Consider the following 26,660-nt stretch of genomic DNA (forward strand, 5'->3'; position numbering starts at 1 on the left):
ACTGCACAAAATGAAGGACGTCTTCCAACCAGGAGAGTAATCAGCTATCTAATGAACTTACCTCTGAACTTTTTGGGTGGGTTGTTAAGATCCCCTGCTTCTGGCTGTACAACACACCGATCATCCACAAGGCTGCAAAGAAATAAAAAGCAAAGCGAGATTCTATTCCCTTGCAATTGCTTACATCCTTGTCAGCAAAAACAGTCGTTCATTTGCAATATTTTTTCTGAGTGGCCACTTCAGCAGAAGACATTCCCCAAATGCCAACTTATGCCAGATCTTTGTAGGAAGCATGCAGCTATTTTTTACTGTTGCCCAGAGCTATGCTCCTGGATTTGTGGGACAATAAATAAGTCATTGCTCCTGTATACTGCATCATCTTTATGTCCCCTGCTTGAGGTGCAGACAGAACAGCCCATATTCTAGTTAAGTGAGAGACAGGCTTAGAACAACTATTGCCTCTTGGACAGATTTTGAATAATGTTGCAAATGGGTTTATATGAAGGGCAGAGAACAGGAAGATGTGACTACTATGCAGGCTGGACACTGCCCCTATGACCCTTCAAGTATTAAGAAAAGGCAGAAACATTAACTGCCACAATAAAAATTGACTCCCAAGAGAAAGGAAGGCATAAATACACTCCCTCCTGCTCACCAGTCATAAACACAAGATAAATCAAGGGGCCGAACTAACCTCCTTATGTTCTACTAGGAAGGAGGTGAATAGGACAAGTGAACCCAAGAGGTTCCAATAGGGAACACCAGGACAGAGCTTCCTGTGAATACACATCAGCAAAACCCCCACAGGTCAATTCACATCCCACAGAATAAATAGCTATGATGCACCTGTCACCACTGCTCTGTCCTTAGCATGCTTCAGATCAACACAGAATTGCACTTTTGCCAAACGCTATTTCCAAATAGTGAAAATGTAACTGTAACCATATACTTTGTAGTTTCTGATTTGATCAAAATGACTCAACTGGCCCCTTAAAACCAATCTGTCAAAGAGGCTTTCTACACAAAAGTAGAAAGTACAACTCCAAGGTCTTAAAGGTTTGAGAGGTCCATTCTCATGCAGAATCAACTTGAGAAAGATTGAGACCTAGAATATGAGAGTTGTTCCTTGCAGAGGCTGGTTACATGCAGGGAGCATCCTGAGACAACAATTATGGAAAATAATAAAGTGCATAAAAATCAAGAGATCAGAGAGATTAAGTGGACTCAACAGTTCTATGCATTTAAAATTCGCATATGCAAACATTCACAGTAAATTGCTTTTTCCCCATGGATTTTCTCCCTATTCAGTGTTATATATACATATGTGTGCTCCAACAAAAATGGTAGTATTAATATTTGAGCTGACTGAAACACCTGCTTCTAGTGAACAAGGGGCCAAAAAACAAAAAAAAAAATCAAACTTTGATCATCCCACACAAAGATAATCTCAGTGCAATATATCCCTCTCATCCTGAGATTAAATTGAAAATAAAGAGGAACTTCCCAAACTACTAAGAAAATAATTTGACAGGGCACAAAACACAAAAGAGTATATATTGTACACCAGTAATCATAATGATGACAGCACTGAGTTTGGGAACCAGCAAAATCCCGATTAAGCAATAGTCATGTCATAGGAGTAGTAAATAGGAACACTCTTCAAAGATTTAGAACAGCATTACAATGTATAGTGGTATCTGTTTCTCAACCTTCATTAAGCACATGAACAAGTCATTACACATCGTTATGACATAAGACTGTCAGAACTCCACATGGTATAGAGTACAATTACACCAAGTCTTTCCTTTGCTTCTTTAATTTTCTCCAGGACAAAGACTAAATTAAATATGGAACAAAACTAATTTGATTATGAAGGCTTATTAAGATTATAATGCATTTCATGTTTCATATACCAATTGGGATTTCTGGTTTAAATTAGGCTCAGATGATATGTGGCCATCATATAATGCAGTTACCTTAAAAGAGTACTAATCAAATCAAAGAGGATGCTTGTAACACTAAGGGATCTTTAGACCTGCCATGAGAACATCAAGTCTTAAAAATGTATGTGCTTAGGGCCCATAATGTCTAAAAGGACCACCCATGGTGAAAAATATCTGCTCAGCAATGCCATCAAAAGCCACAGCCACTGCATAATGTTCATCATGCACTGTATGGGATTAAACATAACTTTCTACTTGTTCTAGAATTATTTACTGCCAAATTTGCTTCAATACTAGGAAGAAAAAAAATAGCCAAATGTATAGTATCGCTCAATTCATTTTGCCAGTTTTCAGCAGATAGTATTTGGCCAGTCACACAGCTGATCAAACGCTGCAGAGTGTACATGTCATATTTGACGAGTACCTGGGAAATTTGTCAAATACATTCGCCAAATACTATTCAACCAACCCTACTTACTACATCCCTTGCTTTTATCATACCTTCTTTCCCTTCTGGCAGCATCCCATATTTTCTTCTCTTTCCTATAATAGATCATGGTGCATCTTCAGTGTCTGCTTCCTTCTCTGCCCTCTTATTTTCCAGAATCCTAATAGCTAGAGGACTAAACCTACAAGTTAGTTTGGAGTCACTCAGATGAGATTCCAGCCCATCGCTTCCTACCGAGAGACTTACCAGGATGCTGTCTTTGTACCCTGCTTGGGAGCTCCATTTATCAGATGCATCTGGACAGTAGGCATCAAAAAATCTGAGAAAGCATGTTGTGTTTGTGCCCACTCACCATATCATCAAGCTTCCTCATTGCTTCTTTGCTACTCATTTAGTATTGAAGTACCACAGCAATGTGTCATGCATGCTATTTCCCTCCTTCTAATTTCTCACTGCTCTGAAACCAGGTGGCAGATGTGCTCTTTGAGCTTCTCATCCAGTCCCCTGCAAGGTCTTCCAAATCAGTACACAGTTCCAGTGCCAGCTTCTGATGTTCAGGGAGATTTCTCCTCAGCAGTAGCTGAGCAGAATAAAACATCACCTGTCACTCGGAGCTGTATTTCAATTCCATAGCTTTTCTCTGCAGACTCTTCCTCTGTGAATAGCTACTTTTTGTTTAACGAAGTGGCATACACCTCTCATGCTTAAGAGGCACTCTCCTACAGAGCACCTACTCTGATGTCTTTGCAGGAGAAAGCACAAAGGTGCTCTGGGGGAAACTCGCTGGGGGCAGGAGCCTGCAAGGCATGGCCCCCACCGCCACCCTGGGGTGCTGCCCACTGGCAAAGCTGGAGATTCAAAACATGTTCTCCTTTGACTGGAGAAGCTCAGTTTTGTTTGTAAAAGAAACCTCAAATACTGTAAGAAAGACAAAACTAGTCATAGTGGTTAGTGGTATATAAACAGTTTGGCTCAGGACTTCGTCAGTATTTTTTTTAAACTGCTTACATTGTCTATGCTACATCCTTTTTTCCAATATGCAGATTGCACTGGGGTCTATTCATTCCTGACTGGGGGAGAAGGGCAGGGAGGGAGAGGACAGGACACACAGATGGACATGGGACACACAACAACATGAAAATAATTTTCTTGCATTCGTTCCCTTTACCCACACCTTAACTTGACAAGCTTCTTCCTCCCCATCAAGGCCACCAAAATCACACCATAGCCATTGATACACTCTCCATCCTCCCAAAATCTAACTTGCCATATTACCTTCAGGTCATTTTTATATTTAGGGTCACATCTCTATGTAAAGCTACCGGGCTTTACCCGGTACTTCTTGGGAGTCAGGCTCAGGATAGCTAGCTGAGCTCCAACAGTCCTCCTTACGGATGTTTTTAGTACAAAAGAACAGCTGTTCTTACCCCAAAGTGCTAATAAATCCATTTGTTGAGCCCTCTGCATAGAGAGAACAAATATCTCCAATATGAAGGAAGCTCGACATCTTGTCGGTCATCTCTGGCTTACTGCCCCTAGAAGAATAAAGTAGAACATTACTATTTATCAGTCAGAATTTCTCGGTATAAGTTACTCGAGGTTACAACAAGAGGACCCTTCGCTTTTGTTTGTTCATTTGTTTCAGAAACTGAACAAGTTATTGCACTTGAATTTCAGGTATCAAAGAAAACACAGCATGTCAAAACGCTTGCTTTGAAAAATAAACTAGCACAAACCAAGCAGGTACTGGCATCCCATTCAGCCATTTCAGTCCAAGCGTATGAACACGTTTCATCCTATGGCAAGAGGGGAATGGGGAAGAAGGGTGGGCTGCCTCAGCTTAACACGTTATTTGTACCTTCTAAAACACAACACATTTCTTTCCCAGATTCCTTGTCAGAATCAAAGGTAGGTTTAAAGATATTTTCAAGGTTCTCTGGTATGCTAGTATGAATTGTAATGTAAAATATGTATGTGATTCATGTAAATATTTTGGGTCACGTCAAAATATTGACATGACCAACACTGAGGTAGCTGCCCACTTTCAGCTGTGGTCCCAAAGACAGAAGTAGGTGAAGACCCGCTGAATATGCCTGACCACGATGATTTCATGTGTAAAAACAGTAAGATTTTTCACAAATACTTTAAACTATTTATGTATCAGGAAGCAAATCTCTGTGGAATCAGGAACTCTTCAATTCTGTTTTTGAAAAAGATTGCCCAAGCAACACTGAAGAAACAGCTGCTTAGTGTTGTCAACTTCCTCAGTATTAAGAACTATCCTTATTTTCTTTAAAGCCCCAAATCCTGAATTGAACAACACAGGACCTGTCATTTACGTAAAGACATAAAAGAGAGTTTTTGTCTGCCACAGCAACAAAGAAAGATACAAACAATATGAGCGCAGATAAAACAAAGCCCAACTGAACAGATTTTCAAAGACATCTTTTCCAAGGCCATTTACTGGGTTCTTGGAGATCCTCCTAAGCCATGTTTTTGATCCCTGAGTTCAAAACGTCGCAGTATCTGTCTGCTCTTGGGGTTTCAAACAGCAGGCAGAAACACTGCTACTCCAACCTGCTCCTTCTTGCCGCGGTGACTCGCTCTGCAGGGCAGCCCCGCAGGCAACACTGCCCAGGACCATGCTCCCAGATTTAAGGGAAAACAACTGATAATATTTCCACCCTCTCCAACATCACACCCAAATCAGTTTTAAATGGTGTACCACCAGGAAAACTAAGCAGCAGGCAATTATGTTTATTATAGAGCGCAGCCCTGACATTGTACAGGGGATAAATATCCCCTTTCACTGAACATTATCTTGTTTACCAGAAGTGTAAGGATCAAGTTTATTAAGCAAGGCTGTAGCTCAACAAGGACAGATTCAGGGAGATTTAAAAGCTGCTGTTAATAATGTGCTACAGATACGAAAGTGCGAGCAAGAACCTGAAGCTATGCTTTTCTTCTAGAAAGCTCCAAATAGCTATCCCTCCTTGCTGCCTCACTCCCGAAGAGTGGTGGTGGCAATAACAACTTTTGTTATTATTAAGTCAAAGCACATTATAGACATTCTCATGCCTCTAAATCCCTGTGTCATCTGTACAATTAAAGACAAATCCAGAAAACAACGAAAGGTAACATGCCAAGTTCATATGCAGGGTAAGAAAGTCTCAGCCCCTCTAAAATCAAATCCATGGCATCCAAGTTAACAAGAAACGTAGATACTTCCAAACACCCAATTTTTACAATGGCATGTAAGGTATCCCATTCAGGGTGCAAGGGGGATTACTTTACTGGACTATATCATTCTTGCTTTGGAAGAGGCAGATGATCACAACAACTGCTCCGAAGAGAATGAGAAGGTCAAAATGATTGGCAAAAAAAGAGAAAAAAATTATCTCAGATCCTTGACTGAAACCTGGCCCAAGGATGGACCAAACTTCTGCATTATTTTCCAGAATATAGCCTCAACTTTTTCTATTTTCTCTACTGAGGAGGATCCTGACATACCATGACATATACCATGATGTTGTGACTCCACCATACCATGCTGTATGACCCCTAAAATAAGCTCTTTTGCAATTTATTGACATTAATAAAATGTTTAGCAGCTTCACCTATAACCACTACATGGTTATAGATAACATAAGTCTGGAAACAGTTTAAATACACGGTATGATTGAATTTCATTGCCAGTCTTTTCACTAGATTCTTTTTAAAGTTTCCTGGGTGGCCTTGCAAAGGCATCACTACAGAGTCAGGTTCTGCCTCTGTGCACCTCAGGGTGCTGAACCCCAAACTCTCCTGGTCCCAATCTGGGGAGCCGTGCTCCTCACGCTTCTCACTGCTCAGCAGTTTTGCAGGAGTCCAGACTTAAGCCTTAAATATTTGTAGCCAGAACAACCCTTTTCTCAGGCATCCAGTATTTAGCATGTAAGTCCTCACTCAACCCTTTCTTGTATTCTTTTTGAAAACTGTTTTAATGTTGATCAGTGTGCCCTTATCTCCAACAGAGCTCGGACACAGTGTGCCTCCACTGCTCTCACGAAGCATGCTGCCAATTCCAAGTAGGGTGAGCCTCTTCATAAAATACCTCTTTATCCTATGGCTTACCCACAGTCAAAAGCAATATTATGAACACTGTCTACATCTATCACGTTTTTTAATAACTGAATACCAAAAGTCAGTCCACTTGACATTTATCTTTAAACATGCTGTTTCTGAGGTTGGCCAGTGCTCAGGAACATGCTGAACTGGCAGATGGAGTGAGGGACTTAATGACCGAACAGGCCTCCTCACACAGAAGATTTACAAGAGAATAATTTCTAAACTGATTTAGCTTACTTCAAAGCTGCTTTCACAGTCTCCTCACAAAAGACTCGTGACACCTAACAAAATTACTCCACTAATTTTCAATTATTTGCATTAAACACTAAATGATCTGCTACCACAAACTGAATGTTTTCCACCTCTGATCAGAAGGACAACTGGGATATGAGACAAAAAGTAAAACTGGAACATTTTCAAGAGCAAAATTTCCAAGTACCTACTTCGAAAACCTTTTAAAAACAGCTCTGTCAACATTCAGCTGATCACGCTCAGCCCCCCAGACCTCAACAAGAATGTGCAGCCAGAGAACCCAGAAGCTGAGGCACATCTGTCCCAGGTTCATGGCACAGGCAGACCACAGGGACTTAACAAGTTCCCTCCTGGACTCACCAGCCAAAACATCCATGCATATCCCCTTGGCCAGGGAGGGGATACTGTGTGTCTCCTGCATCATGTTGGCCAAAGGCAGGAGATGACACCAGAAGCTCAGGGCACATATACTCAGTACCCAGCTCTCACGGCTAAAAGCACAATCACCCTGCTCAGAAAGCAATTGTGCTCCGCAGACGAATACAGCCATTACTTTGCAATTCATTTCTTTTAGATAGGCCAGTGCCAAGAGCAATCGATTAATACTAGAGAAGGGACAGCCCTACGAGAACGATTGCAGTTATTGCTACGCACAAACCCAGTTTTAATGGCACTCCCACATCCCCGCAAGAGAGGTGTCCTGCAAGAAACCCATCATGTTCCAGCCATAACACGGCAGTCTGCCAGCCATGGAACAGCCTCATTCTCTTCCACTTAAACACTGAGGGAAAACAAGATTCACAGAATCACAGAATGTTAGGGATTGGAAGGGACCTCGAAGGATCATCCAGTCCAATCCCCCTGCCTTCCATGTAAACTTACTTAAAAAAAAAAAAAAAAAAAAAACCACACCCCAAACCAAAGATAAAGAACATACTCTGGCAAGGAAATGATAGTGGCAAGGCAATACTAGCATATAAATCTAGAAAAAGTGAGTCGGGTTTCTCTAAACAAGTATTATGAGGCTTAACTCAGGTGCAGCAATGTCAACAGCATCAATACAAGTTTTTAAAATAATGTTCTTCTCCCACTAAGCTGAAGACTAATTCTGACAGAAAGACAGACTTAATTTTTAAGATGAGAAATGACATGTGAACTAGAAGTAGACTGTACATTGGGAAGCAGACTATGTCTCACCATAGACATCAAAAAAAATAGCATAAAATGTTCATATTTCAGGTTTTATTTTTTGAGCCTTGACAGCTTGAATTCTTTTAATTATATTGGTGATGACTTCCATATCTACATTATCTATACAAAAGTCAGTGCTTTATATACAGGTTACCTGCAGAGGAAAATAAAAGTCTTTGTTTAAGAAGCTATTCCACAAAAAATAAATACAGAAACCTGCTCAATTTCATGTGAATTGCAAGGTCCTGCTTTACAAGTAATTTTGCCAGTCTATAGTTTTGCTCTCGGGACTGGCTCTGAAAATACATTAGCTAAATTCTGGCAGTTAATTAAACCCTGGAACACATCCTGTTCATCTCAAGAGATTTTGGACTTGCCTTTCCCCCACTACTCTGTACTACTTTGGTCAACACAAATCTGTATCACAAAACCGTGAGTTTAGTCTTTTGACCATAATCATAGGGTTCATTTTTTATTATTTTCTAACAGGTTATTTTGCACATATCCTCCAAACAAGCTACATCTCACATAGCAAAAGCCAATTAAAATAACCAATCTTGAAATGCAAACTAAGCACTTTGACAGGGTTTGTACAAAGCCCTTTACCATCAGCACTACCATTCCTCTCCAAACCCAGGGGGAAGTTCTTCAGACTCTCCCTCATAACTGTTCCCATCCGCTTTTGGGAAGACTGAAAGAACTCAGCCATATTTCAGGGAACAAGCAGATCATACACTTAGCCTGATGGCCTTGAATAAGCCAGTCTAAGTTTGATACAGTCACTGAAATTCAACTCTGAGTCACTTCAATCCATTTTCTCATGAAAACACATTTCATAATGGTAGTTAAAGCAGAATTAAAAGTACAAGCAGAAATCAAACTGACTGTTAAATATCAAATACCTTAATGAGACAGCTGCTTTTTGAAGATCACATAATGGGAAATGCAACTGCTTTGTAAACATTTCAGACTGATTTCTCCCATAACTTATCTAGATGCTGATGCTAAGTCAGAAAAAACAGGCATCAGAGCAATGCTGAAAGTTTGCCTTCCTTGAACAGCGGAGTCAAGGCCCCCTTTTGAAGTCCCTCTGTACTGGGACTGATTGTAACAGGATTTCTGCAGCATGCTGTTCCTCATCTCAAGCCATTTAATGCTGAAATGCTTTTCAGAGATTCTGAAGCTACTTAGCTGATACCACATCTCACGTGTCTGTTTTGTGGGGGATTTTAATACTTGAACCTATGACTACAAATCCTATTTGTAAAATAAACAAAACCAAATATGTCTTATTGCTGATGGTTTGATTTCCAGCAACTGGGATACAAATGACTTAATATTTTTAAGATGGTTCTAATGATGTTTGTTTTGAGCAAAAGAGCTCCTTGCTGTGCCCTGCAGTCCCAAGATGTACTCAATTCTCTATTATCATATTTTCACTGTGGTTTAGTGCTCAATTAAATAGAGACTGGCAATTTTATATGTACTGTTACAGAAATTGGAGCAGCACTTTATCAAACTCTTTTTCACTATTTAGGTCATTTAGGTAATAATAGAATCTCAAACTGTACATAACTGCTTCAACTTCATTCCTGCAGACAGGAAACTCCACAGTGGAAGTTTAATTTTGGTTCCATTTTTAATGGAAAAAAAAGATCAGAGTTTAAGAGTAGAGAGAGAACAAAAAAGCAAACATAAAGGACAACTTAATGGCATAAGCTACTGCCATGTATTTGAAGAACCACCCAAAAATTAACAGATAAATAACACTGCACCAAGACTGGATCAACTGAGAACCCACAAGACAAGGTATGCTGGTGTGTTTGAATCAAACGGAATCAGGTCCTTAATACTTGTAAATTAGACCAAGCAAGCAAACATTTTCGCAAAGGTACCCAAACCCTGACTCCTTAGATTCAAGTGAATGTCCAATGCTTAAACAATTTGGTAAATTCAAACCTTATTACAAAATTACTTGGCTGAAAATTTGGTCCTATGGGCTTGATTGAATGTTTCTCCTAACTAATATTTCTCTGATTATTTCCATGGCCTCATGATAATACCCTCCCAGCATTCTGTATCTATTTTTACAGGTGCAACTAACTCTTTAAAAATTGAAATCAAACCCTGATGTTTCCCATTCTTATTTCAATAAAAATAAGGGAATATTTCCTCTCTGAGCACTGTGAGAAAGATTCAAAAGAATCCCATTAAAACAGCCAAAGCCAGGAGGAAGTGCCCTATTTAAAAGATCATCTAGTGAATAATGACTCTCTGGGGCTGCAGGACAGAGCACTGTCATTTTGCAAAGCTTCTGATTTAGCAAATCTAAAAGGAGCTCTTTGAACACACAGGAGAAGACAAACAGGACAGATTTTGGGCAGCTGGGTCAGGGCACCGCGTGGGCCAGCTCAGGGAATCCTGTTCACTCCTCAGCTGAGTACCAAGCCAAGAGCAGAACGAACTCCTGCAGTTTCTCAGCCACCGATGCTGTTGGTAGCACACAGAAAATACCAGCAGCACCAGGAGCCCACAGCCACGCAGTCTCAAACATCGGGATCTTCACCCTCCTCACCCTCGCACGCTTGGAGCGTGAGGCAGTTCAGGAACTACATTACGTTTTGAGAGGGTTCAGCACTGCTGATTTTATGCACATATGTGCGTAAGTTACATTTCAGAGATTACACATGTTAAAAAAAAAAATCAGCATGGTTCCTTTATCTACCACATCATCTTGTTTTCCATTTAACTGCAACCTTTCATGCCAAGGAGCCTGCTATCTGCCGGCAAATTGTCATTTGATGAACCGTTAGATTAAAGAGGAGAAATGCACTTTCTCAGATAAAGTATTTTTCCTCCTAACGCTTATAATGCAGCAGATTTGCTGCCTTCAGTTTGCAGTCTGAAGAGGCAAGATGGGGGCTGTGGAAGGGGGAGGAGGGGGCAGCACGACTTTCTCAAGGACACACAGTGGATCAGACTCAGAGGCCAGGTCTGAATCCAGGTCTCCCAAACCCCCAATCTACCCTCTTCTCCCAGGAGGAAACTCAGTCTCTTTGCACATTTAATCAAGCATATGTTTCCTGCTTTTTTTGAAGGAAGTTAGAAGAGGCTATAAATTCATACAGCAAAATAATGGCGATGTTAATTATGCTCTATTCATACTATTTGCCACTCCACAGACAAATAGGTTTTTTTTACCATACTAATGACAAAGTTATTCAGAAGTGACTATGTCATAGATGCAACAAAAGTCAGTTTAAGAAAAAATGATAAACAAAAAATATAACTAATTTCGTTAACTTAAACCTCAATAAATCCTCAGTACAGGAAAGCAAACATGCACAACATCCTTTCCTCCTCAGAAAGAGCACCTGCATTTTTTTATTTTCCTAGTGCAACCAGACAAGCTAGTTACAGAAAATTCAGGTTGCAAGTAACACACTCATAACAATACTCTTGACAGAAGTTATACTTTGATGATGATATGTTATACAGCAGCCATCAGACTGATGTAAGAAACATGACTGACGGATCCTATTGCAGGCATCTGCAGAAAGCTGAAAGAAGAAAATCTATTAGAGATACACTATCAGGGGAAAAAAAAAAACACTTTTTTTTTTTGTTTCAAAACAAGTATGATGTGACAGCATCTTTTTAATTCCATTAAAAGAAAGAAGCACTTAACTGAAGTTGATACTTACTGAAGTTTGTACTTACTGGCTCTAACCCTGATCGGAGAAGGCAGCTCAGACGTCAGCCTCTGGACGAGGCCCCTACAAGCACACAATGTTTTCCAGCGTATTTCTATTAGAAGGAGAGAGTTGGAACACGCCAAAAGCAACAGGGCAGCCAATGTCATGGGGAAAGAGAGCAAGCTTGGTTCATAACACCAACTGGAGTTTGGCCAAGGAAGAAAAATGGCCAGGGAAGAAGAGGGTACAGAACAGTCCTGATTTCATTTTGCCTGGCCATGTATCTGCTGAGGCTTTACCACAGAACGGGCTATCTCCTCAGTCCCATTCCCTGCATCAAGCCTTCAAGCTTCCTTCCTCACAAGTTACACACTCTCTAGTGAATGCAGTACTCCCTAAATTGACCTAGAGTATTTTCCTTCTGTCTGTCCATCTTACTAACCTTCATCTGCCTCTGACCCTACCTGCCGAACACTAACACCCTTCCCATGTCCTACACCTCCCATTTCTCCCTTCACCAATACTGCACCTGGGTGGAGGTTCTCTCTCCTCCATGGTGGTACTGGTGTCGTTTTCCAGGGTTGGGCTTTGCTGGATTCCTCCTGGTAGCCTTGGGTTCCCACCGCAAATCAAGTTAAAGCTTTTCTTCCACTTGCAAGCCTCTCCTATTGAATGCTTGTAAGTCTTCTCTCGTCCTCTAGATGCAGCAACCCTAGAAGGGTAAGCTCGCTGCTCTCCTAGACACCTCAGTGGGCACCCAGGTCTGCAGACTAAAGTCTAAGTGCCCGTGACAAGCAGCCGAAGAGGAGGAGCCACTACCAGCACATGATCAGCACGTGTGGAGAACCACTGGTGGCCAGGGGACCTACTTTGAGCCCTGCTGATCTAAAAAAAAAACCCTGATGGCTTGGGCTCCGTTACAGATGAATGCTGCAGTTCCCAGGTTGAGTTCTACATGTTGGCCCCCCAACAGTACTCTCCTAGAATGCAAGCATGGGTCATTCTTTTGAAGCGAAGGTCGAAAATACTGCACAACCTTATCGCATAAAGAGCATTAGCAACTGAATCTACTCAACCCTTACAGACAGAGAAGTGGCCAAGGACTGCGGTGTTATTTTAATCATAAGATTTCAACTAACCCTTCAGACCACACATCATCAACCAACTCGAGTATCCGTCTTTGTGCCCATACATCTCTTCCCATAGAGAGAAGTGGGATGCAGACAGGACATACCCGGACTACAATCAAAACTTCTTTCTTCAGAACTTCTTGGCAGATTTGTGAAATTATTAAGAATGGGCCAAGGTACAAAAGAAAGGTTTGCAAAAGTTTCATACTACACTGCTACTAAACAATTCCCAGAAATTAATTAGAAAAAAAAAAAGCTACAGCCTTTTGGCAGTAGGCATTTTTTGGCCTACTGTGATCAGAAATCTCTTACATGTATACACACAGTGATTACAGTCTCTGACTGCAGACATCTTGCACATGGCAAGGATGAAGACAGAATGAAATGTTTGTGTACATCATCACATCTGGATCCAGCAGCCAAGGCTCTTTCCTTATAGCTCAGTATCAGGTTACTCTGAGAGGAACAATATTATGCAGCATCCTATCCCAGAACTTGCTTCATCTGGCATTCAGCTTTCTTGGATCTATTCACCATCCTTCTATAACCTGCTCAGCCCAATGATCAGTGAGGTATCAACACTCAGCTTTCTGCCACACTCCTCACGTTGACATTCCAGCATTCGAGGATGCAGTTACATCACTGCAAGACAAAAATTAGCAAAGTAATGCACACTTCCATCAACATTTCTAACGTATTTTTCTCTCTGGAGGGTTAACTTGCTGAGATCTGAAGTGACATTCTACTCTCCATTTAACACTGTTAGGAAGGAAAAATGAGTCTTGATCTAAGTTTTGATAGGCTTAACCAAAACCACAACTATGAAAATGAAACTTTTCTGAGTTCAGAATCCACAACTGAATTTTGCAGCTTTAGTCTTCTGCATTACAGTTCATGTAGTTTTGATCTTAATTTTTTTTCTCCCAAGGAATTTAGTCCCATAAAACACTACAGTTCTGAAGACCTAGAAATGTAATTTCTCCACAGGTACACAACAATCAAGAACAACACACGCTTCCTGCGGCTGCCTCTGCCAATCCAATGAGCAGTCACAGCACCTTGGAAAGGGAGTTCTGCCTCCATATCCAGCCACCATCCACCCGTGCCAAGTCAGAGAACCAGGCAATAACTGCTGTAGTGCTTTTGTAGCATCCGTTGGAAATATAAATCAGAAAGGAATTCTGAGGCAGATCAAAGCTGGTGCTGTTTGGCATCCTGCCTCCTGCAGCAGCATCTGGGAGAAGCACGGCAGAAGAGCACAGGAATCATTTTGAATAGCTATGGACACAGACAGGATTCAGCTTAGCAGCCGAGGATAGTGTCTGCTGCTTTTTCAAGTCTTCTTTACAGCACCCAGCAAAGCAGGACCTGTGTACCCAGCACAGACCACTATAGGAGACTGCTCAATGGCTTTTAAACTCTTCTCCTGTACTATCACAAGCACACAAAAAAATAAGTCAGAAAAAAAGGCTCCAAGCTACTGAAGCAACAGAAACTAGCAAAGGTGCTATCTCAGCAGCAGAAGAAACTCATTTGGAATGTATTGTAACGCAGATTTTTACAAAACTGGACTAATAACACAGTCACATTGTGACAGAAACATTACATTTACATAACTTCCCAGCAGCACACCACTTTCTACCTCTAAACCCCTCTGGTCTCCGTAAGCTGCTTTGGTGAAGCTGCCTTCCCTTACACTCACCCACAGGCGAGTGAGCAGCTCGTCTACCAGCTACTACAGAGCCACTACCCTCATCCCACCTCCCACAGGATCTTCAGATTCCTCCTGTCTTTAAGACACAATCCTACAACTACAACTACCTTATATTTATGGGGTAATAATGTCTCAAAGACTCCAGTACACTTTGCAACTTGACACATCAGATACTCCTAAGGAATATGCTGTGCACTGAAGAATTACCATGCACAGCATCACAGGGGAACCGCATAGCCAACACATCAACTGGAACGGGCTGCACCTGCTTCATCGAAGAGCAGGTACAAGATAAGTGCTCAAGATACCCGGTATAAAGTTTGACCAAGACCTCACACCACACAGCAGCATGGCTTCTCTGCTTGCAAGGCTCACTGTAAGTTGTGATGGCACCTGCAAGCAGCCAGGACTCAAGATTCAGTTTCTTCACCTAAACTCTTTTTCTCCACTTTCTAGTCTACCCCACCCCACACAAACACAGATTTGTTGATGTGATGTGAGAGGACTGATGGTGCCATGAATAAGATCGCATTACTCTTCTCGTTTACAGCTAGAGACCCCAGCAGTCATTTACACCACTCTCCGCCCTGCCCATCAGTCCCAGCTCTCCTCCTCTATGCACCTGCAGCTCCAACAACGGTCCCCGAATTAATGAACCAAGTGCTCACCCCCCTTCAGAGTTTTTCACTAGAGCCTTTTCCACCCTCCAGTGATGATGTACAGGACTAGCATATTTTGAAAAATATAATATTTCCCACATTTAAGCTCCACCCCACGATTGCAAAGGCAACCAAAGTTACTCTTGCTGTTTACTTCCTAATTTATGAAGCCCTGTAAGAGGAAACCAGATCACTCCCTATTTCAAGACTTAATCAGCACTGCAAAACAAGCAGATGATTAAAACTCATCTAAGTAAAAACTTAAATCTCAGGAAGGAATAAGGTATTTTAACAAGAAAAATATTGTTGTTGACAAACAAAAGATGGCTTAAAGAACACACAAGAAATAATCAGCTCAAACAGCTTACTTGACAGTGTTCCTATAACAGCTTGCTTTGAAAAACACTGGAACTGTGTTTCTCATTTCCACAACCACTCCTTTGTCAGTTTACACACAGGGACCGCTATGCATTCACGCCAAGTCACTGGTCTCTGCAGCATGCAACTTTTCCATTTGTTTTGTCAATTGTACTGTTATGCCAGAAGTTTTGGCCTGATCGATGCCACCAGTTCTCTCCACTCACTGAACAACCAGTGTTGGACAACCAATGCTTTGCTACAATCACTATGCCATGCAATATTTCTATTGTTTCAGGAACTGACCTTACACCAGCAAAACCACCGAGCATTTAGAACCTGAAAAACTGGCACAGAGGTTCAGAAAACAAGTAAAAAATTCAGTGTCCAGTAGCCACAGAGGAACCACCAAGGTAAAGACATTGATACTGGCTCCACATGGCATACCGCACTCACGCAGCTGAACCTGGCGTGGAAAGCAATTGAGATGTGGGCCTTCGGACTGGGCTCTGAGTCAGTGAGTCTTTTGGCTCAACGGGTTTGGAAGTCCTGGGACACCAGGCAAATTTCCAAACACAGGAAAAAACCTCAAAGGCAAATAACAAAATGCACATTTAAGAAACGAAAACACAAGTACTGGTCCTCATTAATAAATATAAAGAACAGATATGACACACACACATTACTCCACACGACTTCAAGTCCCTGTATCCTCATAAGGCCAGGATCTTGACCGTATTAGCCACATTTCCCCTTCCTGATTCGCAAGAAGCAACACCACAGCCCAACCCATCTGCAGCTGAGCGGGCACATGTGAAACGCTGCACAGTGTGGCATGTCATGTATTTGATGCAGTATTTCAAACCTTTCACCTGTTGGAGTACTTTGTACAAACTACTGTGAGTCAGAATAAGCCCACACGGGGGAAAGAATATGTGTTTGGTTTTGTGCTAGAGAGGAGAGCCTGACAGACCCCAAGCCATTGCCACTGCATCAAGTGCCCCTGCACCCAGGGGAACACAACAAGGGTTCGAGGCGCAACAGGCACAGGCAGCCTCCCTGCACAGGGGAACCACAAAGCCGGCTTCAGGCCACAGATATCTCGATCAATTAGCAATAATTAAGCTTTTATCGTTAAGACATAAACCCTCTCAGAATTATGATGCATCCCACATACATGGGGAATGCACACGTGCCCCCCCGCGCTGAAGTACAGTTATTGTAGTCCAGGAAACAGCTAAATATTTGGCCTGTCAGACCAGTTACCAAGACCCTCAGAAATATCCACCCACAGTTGCCCAGCTTTTGACCATTTAAGAATAAGATCGCCCATAGCCAAGTCCCCATCAGTGCTCACAAGTGTTTACATAACGCCAAACATCCCCTGCAACTGCGTCTCAAGTACAAGAGGAAAAACATGGGCAAAGTCGGAGCGGACACCGCCGAGGCCTCGGCCGTCCCGCGGAGCTGCGGCGAGTCCCGGGCGGCGACCCCGGCCCGGGCCGGCATTGTTGCCCGCTCCACCCGGCACGGCCGGGCCAGGACAAGCACTACAGAGCCAGAAGGACGGAGAGCTCTCTGCCCCGTCCCGCAGGGGCTGCCGCGGCCGGGCATCCCCGTCTCCACCGCAGCCCCCGGACCCCCGCCCCGGACACACAAGAGTGGGGCTGCCCCAGCGGCCAGAGCGGAACGGGGCGGGCTCGCCGCCTCCCTCTCCAGCCACTGCCGCGGCCCTTGCCTGCCCACCCCCCTCCCACCCTACCTGGCTCCTGTGGCGGCGGGGAGGGCTAGCGGCGGCTCGGTAGCCCCATGCTGGCGGCGCGGCGCTGCCCAGTCCCGTTAGGATGAAGGCTGCACCCAGCTCCCCCCACCCGCCACCGCCTCAGCTGCACATCCACATGGTTACTGCACTCCGAGCTCGCCGCCGCGCCTTATATAGCGCCGCGGGGCTCTCTGGGTAACGCAGTCCTGGCGGCACCGCACGCCGCGGGGAAGGGCCCCGTGGGACTACAACTCCCGGCGTGCAACGCGCCGCGCCCCGAGCCACCGCCAGGGCGACCCCCGGAGCGGGGCCGGTGCTGCGGGCTCCACGGGCAGCCGGGACTCTGACATGTCGGTGCGTTCGACACGTCCTAAGTTTTGGGGCCTCGACACTGTATTTCGTCTGGGGGGGGCTTTGCACAGAGCCCTGGCACCGGGCGACGGCTCCTGAAGCGCCCCCCTGCCGTCGAGGAGCAGCGGGATGCACCGGCACAGCCTTGCCAGCAACACAGACTTCAAGAAAATCAAGCCAGGGAATATAAATACTTAGTAAACGCAGGTCTTAGCACAGTTTGGGAAATGCAAGATAGCGGAGAGATGACGCTTAAACTCTTGCGCTCAGATAGAAGGGATTGAGATTTCACAAGGTTGTTTACACACCCAGCTTTCGCTTCTGGGATAATTCAATTAAGTACTGGAAGATAAGAGCCTGAGAACGGTCAGCTGTGTGGAAGCGCGGTCATGTGGGGTAAACCGGCTATTTTGCAGAAGAACAGTTTAAAACTTTGAAAGTAGTGAGTTTTACTAAACCAAGTAAAATCTCTTCAGTAAGACTATCTGGCACAGGGATGCTGCTAACATTAAAGCTTGTCTACTGACCTACAATACAATTTCAGCCAGAATGACCAGTAGTGGCAAAAAAAAAGTAATATTTCCTTTTATTTATTACATTATGCAATTATTTGTCCTTAAAATATTAGTCAAGGTCTATAGTCCACAATAATACAATTTTTATGCCCTCTGTAGGGCACACTGGCTGTTTGGCAGCACAAAGTGCCTTGCAGAGGTGGATGCGATGTTTGCGCCACAGAACTGCTGTATCACTTTAATTGGCACAACGTGAAGAAAACATTTCCCTCCTCTCCCTTCCACCCGCACCCACTCGCTGCCTCAGAGAACGGGCAGGACACGGTGTGTCACGGCTGCTGCCATGCTCAGCATGGACCCGCTGAGGAAAGGGAGTAAGTCCAGATCAACAAGTGTTGTGATTCACAGCAACCTACCACTTCATGGTTCTTCATTAAAAAGTAACATCAGAGGAGTTGCAGTTACGGCTATCAAGCAAGAATATGTAGAAGTCCATGACTTAGGAACTCAAGCGAAGGTCAGTGAATAGGGTTCTATGATGGCTGCAACACTACAAGCCATTACTCATCAGAAATTTGGCAGAGTAATGTCGCCTAATATCATTAGGTAATCCTAATGAATTCTCATGTAATGAAATCTAATCTCTGGATGAGTTCAGGAGGCTGAGGCTAGAACGTCTGGTGCACTTGGGCAGTGATGTAAGGACTGTCACTAGAGCCAGTGGCAAAGAGCTTTGCACACTGAACACCTTTAGTGGTTACACCAGCAGTATGCCTTGAAATATCTTCATTAATGACTGCTGCAGAAGAGCAGCAGCAGTATGATACAAATTGCATGTAAAGTAAGCCATGGTCTGGGGGGATTTCCCAGATTTACTCTGGGTCTTGGTCAGTTCTTCAAAGGCTGTGGAGGTTGTGCTACCGAGGGCCCTTCAGCCAAAAATGCTGATTAAGTACTGCAAAGAACTTGCTGGATTTGAAGGGCTGCTGGCAAAGACAAGACAATCATGAAAGTTTCTGAAAGTGGAAAATGTTTCCATTTCTCTTAAGAACTTGCTTTGCGCTGCAGCTGCAAGCACAGTGAGTTCATAAGATTCCCATAATCTTACAGCTTTAAGAAGAGAGAAAATGGTAGGGCAGTCAGCAAATGAAAAAATTCACACTCAGAAGTACCATAGAGTTATTCTCTCAAAGTAACTGTGTCATTGATAATGTGAACTACAGCAGGTAGCCCCCAAGATAGCAAATAGAGTCTGATTTGCTCAGTAAGCAAACAAGAAGTTGGGCTTAGATCACAAACAGATACACAAAGAGGGTCTAAGGAATGAGAACTGTTCAAGAGTTCAGAGAGGAAATAGCAAAAACAGTGCTACTTGGTAGATATCACTTGAGTTTTTAGAGTGCTATAATACGGATGTTTTGCCCATTCACATATCTGATTTTATTCAAAGGGAAACACTTTGCAAGAGAGGGGTTTTTTGCTATTGGAGAACTCGGTTCTTTTTCTCCTTTTTGAACCTTATTCTGGTCCATCACTACCTTATTTGTAGCAATTACGTGAATTCAACGTGGATGAAATATGCTAGGATGAAGTTTGAAGCCTTACGTGCCAAGACTAAGAACAATATTATTCTGTTTTATGCTGCCAGATTTGCAATTAACTGTTGACTTTTCTGGACCATTTTGGACAGAAATCAGTCCAGCCTGCTGGGTGCATTTGCATGGGTTTTTTGCCTCTGCTGTTGGTTGCACGCAAGCAGCAGCCCTGGAAGAAAAATGAGAACAGAAGATATTCTGGGCAGCCACCAGGACTCTGAGAATCAAACTGTCCAATCTTACTTGTGGCTGGTCTTCATGATGCTGTAGATGATCACAAAAGCTCCCCATTGTTGTCAGAGCTGTCCATGCCAACTCTGCAGCACTAGGAGATGAAAAGCACCACTAACAACAGAGACAAATGCTAGGCAACATCTCAGCTTTTCAGCTAAGTGCTGAAGTGTCTCTTATTTCTATAATATTTTAGTAAGAGTGAAATCAGTGTCTTAATCCTGAAGCATGGTATACTCAGTGTGAGGGAAGAGAGTAATTAAACCCTCTGTGGAAGAGATTAGCTGCTCATGAACAAATGACTTAGAAGCACAAACATGATCAATAAATGACACCAGCAGAAGTTCTCAGAAATATGCCCTGGAAGTTGGATGTTGCTCAGAAGCAAACTGTAATTGTAATTATTTCATCTAGCCTCCTGAGAGAATAAGGAACATAAACCTTCCTGATGGAAGTACAGCAATGATGCAAAGAAGAACTATAGAAAAATGAGCAATGAGAATGAGTGGGCAAGATACACCAGAGACCTGTCCCAGCTCACTGGAAATCAGCTGATTTTCCTGGATTCCATCATGATGCAGCCAGAATCCCAAGGCTTTAATAAGGGGAAGTTATCCTGGCAGACTGTTTTCAGTTCTAGAAGACTGCAGAGTTTGGATACCTAGATTCTGCTGTAATTTCTGTCAATTGCATTGAAAATCTGGAAGGAGAAAATAAGCAATATCTACTTTGCATTTTCATAGAGATTCTATGAAGATCACTGTTTCAACATAAAAGGCACATTTACATTGTCCAAACCCGAAGCAGCCAGGGTTGATTTTATAATTAAATTTGTATTCATTTCTTTTTCTGCACTCTGTTGCTTTTCTAAGTACGTCACAGGGCAAAAGGGACTAATGGTGGATAATTGAAATGCATCCTTGTGAAGACTCCCAGCACTGTCATTTTACCTACAGTAAAATTTCATACAGCAAATACAGTTGAGTAGTATTCCTTCCCAGTGTTAATACCAAACAAACCCTCCTTTAGTATGGTCATGCTGCTTTTTGCTGCACAGTCCTAATCTTTATATATACATTAAGTATTTGCATTAATATCCCACAGAATGAGTAGAGATTTATTTCAACATAGTGGAAAATCCATTCTGCTGAAAGTCCTGAACAGAAGCTTCCACACAAAGTAAAGATTTACATGACAGAGCAACAACATCTTCAACAACTACAGTGAAGTACAGGAAAAATGAAGAAAACAGGGCATTAGCAGTTCCCTGATGCAGAAGGTATTGACAGCTCTGGATTGAGACAGCTGATCACCAGCTGCCTTAGGCTTTGTGGTTTGGCTGTGCAAGGAATCAGGGGAAACATAAAAGCAGTGCACCCTTTCTACCTGTGAATGAGATGGGAGGACTTTGGATTTTTGTCACACAAGAAAGCTGGCAGGTGCACCTGCTGCTCCCCAGCTCCTTAGCAGGGGGACAGTGAGCAGGAAGAGCCTTTACTCTGATCACAGAGTCCCAGACAGGTGAGCTGGCACAGAGGTAAGTAGTAATTTGCTTCTTGCTACTAACAGCAGATTGCTACCTCTCCCAAGGGCAAAGTAGGAGGCTGTTGTGCCTCTATAATGTATGTTTCCATTCCTGACCTGCTCGGCTTGCACACTATCACGTTGCCACTCACCTGGCTTGTGACAAACTGCTTCTCAGTCACTTGCCCTGAAAACTTCTGTACAAAACCCCAAAACTGCAGTAATGGGATTTGATATTCACTTAGAAAGAAAAGCAGGTTTCCCTCTTTCCCCCTTCAATGATATTTTCCACCCTTCCATGATGGTGTTTTTGCCATGAAGACTGGTTGTGTCATACTTAGTAAAATCCATTTTTAAGCACAAAAAATCCAAATCCCAGGACAGAAGTGCCCAAAGAATTTACCATTTCTTTGTTTTTTCCTAAGCCCTTATTCTCAAATGACACCGAGTTGCATCATCACCCATTAATATAGATGAGGGTACTCTTAGGAGGAAGGCATGCCCACACTTTTACATTACATACTGCTACTGAATACAGTCAAAGGTGTAAGCACTTACTTTTTGGGCCTTAGAACTGCACCTTGTATGAGTCTCTGACATTACGCTATCTACATGCTGTTGGCTGTCCTTCAGCTGCAGTTTTGTTGCAGCAATTTGCTGCAAAAGAGAAAGAAAGTGCTTATAGCATCCATGGATATTAATGATGTGCTCAGCTAGAAACCGAGGCCTCAAGAACACTTTCCTTGGTGCAAGTTACTAGCAATGACTACCAAGAGAGTTTACAAAAGGGCCAGTCCTCCTTTCTGCTGAGCAGTACCAATTGTGTACAATTGGAACTTCCCCTTACTACAAATATTTCTGAATAACATAATTGGTCAATTACAATGACCTCTAGTTGCAGTTCCTGACATCTCAGTGTGGGAAAACTTAAAAGGCAGCATCTGCATTTCCCTATCTTTTTCCTGTGGAGGTGTAATGAGCAGTAAGCAACTGTGCTAAGGGATTATATTGATGGATAATTAAGAAGTTACTTTCAGGAACACAGACCTATCTGCATTCACTTCATGAACAGATTTTTCTCGATAATGTTAACTGTGACAAGTACTAGACACATGTTGAATAAACTTGAATACCATATACACAGAATACATAGAATCAGAGAATTGTTTTGGTTGGAAAGGCCCTTTAAGGTCATTGAGTCCAGCTGTTAACCTCACACTGCTGAGTTCACCTCTCAACCATGTCCTTGAGAACCTCATCCACACATCTTTTAGACATCTCCAGGGATGGTGATTCAACCACTTCCCTGGGCAGCCTGTTCCACTGCCTGACAACCCTTTCCATGAAGTTTTTTCCAATATCCAACCTAAACCTCTCCTGGGCAACCTGAGGCCATTTCCTCTTGTCCCATCACTTGCTACTTAGGAGAACAGACCAACCCCCTCCATGCTACAACCTCCTTTCAGGTAGTTGTAGACAGCGATAAGGTCTCTCCTCAGCCTCACTTCTCTCCAGGCTGAACCACCCCAGTTCCCTCAGCCGCTCCTCATAAGACTTGGTCTCCACATCCTTCACCAGGTAGCACTGGGTACAGTGTCTTTGCAAAAGCACAGATCTGGGTGCTGTATTTAGGCTGTTTGCTTCAACACCTAGTTATTTTAGACAAACTTCAAACCTGAATAAACAGCAGACGCTGGGGGCAGCAGAGCCGCCCTCCCAGGCTGCACCTGCCGGGGAAGTGCCTCCCTGGCTCCCTGACCGCTCTTCTTTCTCCTCACAGCCTCTCGTACCTGTCCCGCCTCTACAAGCACGCGTGCGCTCCGCGCGCTGCGAGACCCGCGCGAGCCCGCCCCGCCACGCGCTGCCGCTCTGGGCGGACCTCCTGAGGCACCTGCCGGTGGGGTCCCGGGGAACCCGACCAGGCGGTAGCACCCCGGCTTTCCCGCAGCTGCACGAACAGCCTTCTCAGGGCAAGAGCAGTGCCAAGAGAACTACCCAAGTACACAGCACCAACCCAAATACCCGCCGGGCGGCGGTGCTGCCCCTTTAAGGAGCAGCTCATCACCTGACCGCTGGCGGCACGTGGTGCCTCTACCAATATGGCTGCGCCCGCAGCAGCCTCTGTCTGGCTGTCCTGCTGCCTTCTTCTGGGGCTGGCAGCGGCCGCCGGAGCAGCTGAGGAGGCAGCTCCCGGCGGGGACTGCGGATGCAGCGCTAACCGGGGTGGCAGTGGCGGTGCCGGACGGGAGGCAGCCGCTCGGCGGTACTCGGCGGCGGGCGGCGACCGGAGCGCTGGGCGCGGGCCGGTGAGCAGCGGGATGCGCGCGTGGGGGGTGTCGCGCGTGCTGCTCCGCGAGGCGGGTGTCACCGCGCCCTGAGGCGGGGAGCGAGAGGGAGCCCGGGGTCAGCAGGACGGAGCTGGCCTCTGTGTAAAAACAGCAAGTAAAGGTGCTTCGCAGTCATCGTGGGCCGAGCTCCTGAGAGCCGCGGCTTGGGCCGGGGTGCTTTGGCTGGTCCCGCCTCGCTTGGCCTTCTCAGGGAGCCCTGGTGTCACCCGGGCCGCTCGGCAGAGAGGAAGGAAGTGCTGCAACTTTGTACCACGTTGTCATTCCCTAAGTCCTAAAAAATGTAAGCAAATTTATCCTGAAGCCCTTTTATGGATTCAGTTAAAGGCAATCTGTAAGTGCTCAATTTTATTTATTTTTTTTTTTTTTTTAGTGGAGAGAAAGATATGAGGATGCAACTAGTTTCAAATGTGGTTAGTTCAAAGGAAAAAATATATATATTTGTAGCACTTCTTACATGCCTTTTGCAAGTTGTGTGAATTTTAAGTGTCACTGGGAGAGAGCCAAGCCAAACAAGAGATCTATAGTGGAGAAGTAACAATGGAATTGGATATGTAAGGTTATGTCAGATACTTCAAATTCTCATGAGGGAGAGGGGCTGGATAGCTGATGTGAACATAAGTAACAGTAAACTGCAGAAGCTGCAAAGCAACTAATGATTCTTTTTGGCTTTCTGGTTCATGAGTCATTGTGGGCATCTATATAAACTGTTTTGGTTAAAGCACCCAACTTCATGAAGAGAATCTTGGAAGGAAAAAAAAAACTAAAATTCCAACTGTAGAAGAATCGAGGTTCTATAATCTAGGCCATGCTGCAAACTGGCTGTATGTCTAAAGTCCAAAGTTCCTGTTTGGTTCTGTGAACCTACATCTTCATTTAAATAATCTTACATTAGTTCACATTTTTTAAAACCCTATTTCTGCAGTTTGGCTGCTTTTAATATGCTGTGTACTGTCTTGTTCCGCAACATGTATATGGAATTTTGTTTGAACCCTTGTACATATAAACCCCAGGCTTCTTTTTCTGTCAGAATTTAAACTATACTTTTGGAGTAGTGTTAGAATTCTCCTATCCTGTAAACTCCTTTCTTAGTGAATATTTCTGTTATTAGACTTGAATTTCCTGCATACCAAGCATCAGGATCTTGCAAAAAATGCTGCTGTCTCTTAGAGCTGACTTTTCTCATTTTAGGTTCTGTTACTGTTCCACTTGCTTGAATTCCTTGTAAGAGTAGCATGTGATCACAGATCCCTGCCAGGGTATGTCCAGGTGCAATGAGATATGCCAGATTATTTTCCACAGTGGATACCTGTCAGTACTGGCATTTTTGGGGGCTCACCCACTCCTAGCCTCTACACCTTGCCAAGGAGGAATGAGGTAGCTGAGTTCAGTGTGAGTTAAGGGGTGAACGTAGCTTAGAAGTGCTGAAAAGACAGGGAGTGGGACTTTTCTTCCCCAATTCTTTCACCTCTCGACGAGGGGTAACTTTTTGGCAGCCTAGCTCTTGGATATAGTGTTAGCCCTTAATATCTTCCCAATGGACAGGTCATGTTCTACATAGCTGGAGCTGTCATTCTGCATTCCGGCACAGGCTTCTGAGTGGGCAACACAGGTGTTCTTGTTCTTTGGGTGAGGGGTGTAGCATTTTAAAGCTTGTTTTGTAGTCTTTAGAGGGCTCTCAGAAAACATTTGAAGAGGCATGACAAAACCTCTGGAGCCTTTGTCTTCTTGGAAAGAGCCCACTAAAGCTGTTTTTCTGGAAACTGGCTGAGGCCTTAAAGTGAAAAAGTCTTATTGAAACAGCTAAAGTGTTATTCTGTTGTTAGCAATCAGGACACATAACCACAGGCGTAGTTATATGCGGTGCTTTATTTCAGCGCTGGGAAACCAGGGGTTTGCACCCAAAGCTGGCTTCAGCAGTCACTTTAAGTTGCACAGTATTTATACAGTCCATTCACATACATATTCATATATTCATTAGGATCATCAGAATATGTAATAGTTACTCAACATTTATTGCAACATCGATTGCAACACCTTGGAACTACTTTGATCATGCGCAGTGTCCTCTGGTGGTCTTTCAGGGGGTCTTCAGGATGAAGTAAGTAGTCTTCATCGCTTCTGTCCTTTTCACCTTTGGGTACTGCACATGCACACTACTCTATAATTGCATAACTGCTGACTAGCTTAATTTCCAGAGATACTGTATATATTTCTTCTCATTCTAGGCATATTTGGGCTAAGAGAAATGCTGGGTTGATAAGATAAGAGTATACTCAAATCCCTTATTAGGTAAAACACAATATGCAAAGGATGAATCAGTTTTGAACCTGTTCCAGAAGGGAACATCTTGTAAAATTGATTCTGTTACTGACACTGTCATTCATACTTCACTTCTGAAGCCTGAGACTGTTGCCTAAGGCTGGTCTTGCAGAGGAGTGGAATATAACCTACCTGAAAGTTTATCTTATCTCTGGCACACAGAGGTGCAGGTGCTGTGTCTACCTGCCAGTGAGCAGTGTGGTTGGTAATACAGTGCTGCACGTGCCTGTTATTAAATGAAAAGCCATGTGTACTTAGTATGTAAACAAGTGCAGGCTTGTCCACAAAACAACACTTACAGTTTCCTAATTTCCAAATTCTCCATTGATGCATCAAGCCTTCCTAGGAATAGAGTAAAATGCTGAAATTCCTCATCTAAAAATGAGTAGAAAGGGCTCTGGATTGTTTCTTGGCTCTTAGGTACAGAAGGGAACAGGTTTTTCCTCGTTAGAGCACAAGCATTACTCTCAGTAAAAGTTCTGAATTACCCAGACTTCATGTAGAAAGAGCTACAAATGG

General features: G+C 43.5%; 2 protein-coding genes across 11 annotated transcripts in view; one reads left to right on the plus strand and one right to left on the minus strand.

Moving 5' to 3' along the window:
- Positions 1-17,396, minus strand: part of ITPR1 (inositol 1,4,5-trisphosphate receptor type 1) — a 174,680-nt gene extending 157,284 nt beyond the window's left edge. For 7 of the 10 annotated variants that reach the window (XM_071813188.1, XM_071813187.1, XM_071813182.1 and 4 more), the window contains exons 1-3: positions 17,259-17,396; positions 3,819-3,926; positions 62-132 (exon numbers count right to left, since the gene is read on the minus strand). In XM_071813188.1, the coding sequence (XP_071669289.1) occupies positions 62-132; positions 3,819-3,910 (163 nt within the window). In that variant the 5' untranslated portion in view covers positions 3,911-3,926; positions 17,259-17,396. Of the gene's footprint in view, positions 1-61; positions 133-2,444; positions 2,546-3,818; positions 3,927-17,258 lie in introns of those variants that run through there. The other 3 variants (XM_071813186.1, XM_071813181.1, XM_071813184.1) reach the window with 3 other exon arrangements.
- Positions 17,397-23,527: 6,131 nt separating this feature from the next.
- Positions 23,528-26,660, plus strand: part of SUMF1 (sulfatase modifying factor 1) — a 33,618-nt gene continuing 30,485 nt past the window's right edge. The window contains exon 1 of the mRNA XM_065845870.2: positions 23,528-23,780. Coding sequence (XP_065701942.1) covers positions 23,574-23,780 — 207 coding nt within the window. The 5' untranslated portion in view covers positions 23,528-23,573. The remainder of the gene's footprint in view (positions 23,781-26,660) is intronic.

The sequence above is a fragment of the Patagioenas fasciata genome, chromosome 10 (assembly GCF_037038585.1).
Source record: "Patagioenas fasciata isolate bPatFas1 chromosome 10, bPatFas1.hap1, whole genome shotgun sequence".
NCBI classification, from domain to species: Eukaryota; Metazoa; Chordata; class Aves; order Columbiformes; family Columbidae; genus Patagioenas; species Patagioenas fasciata.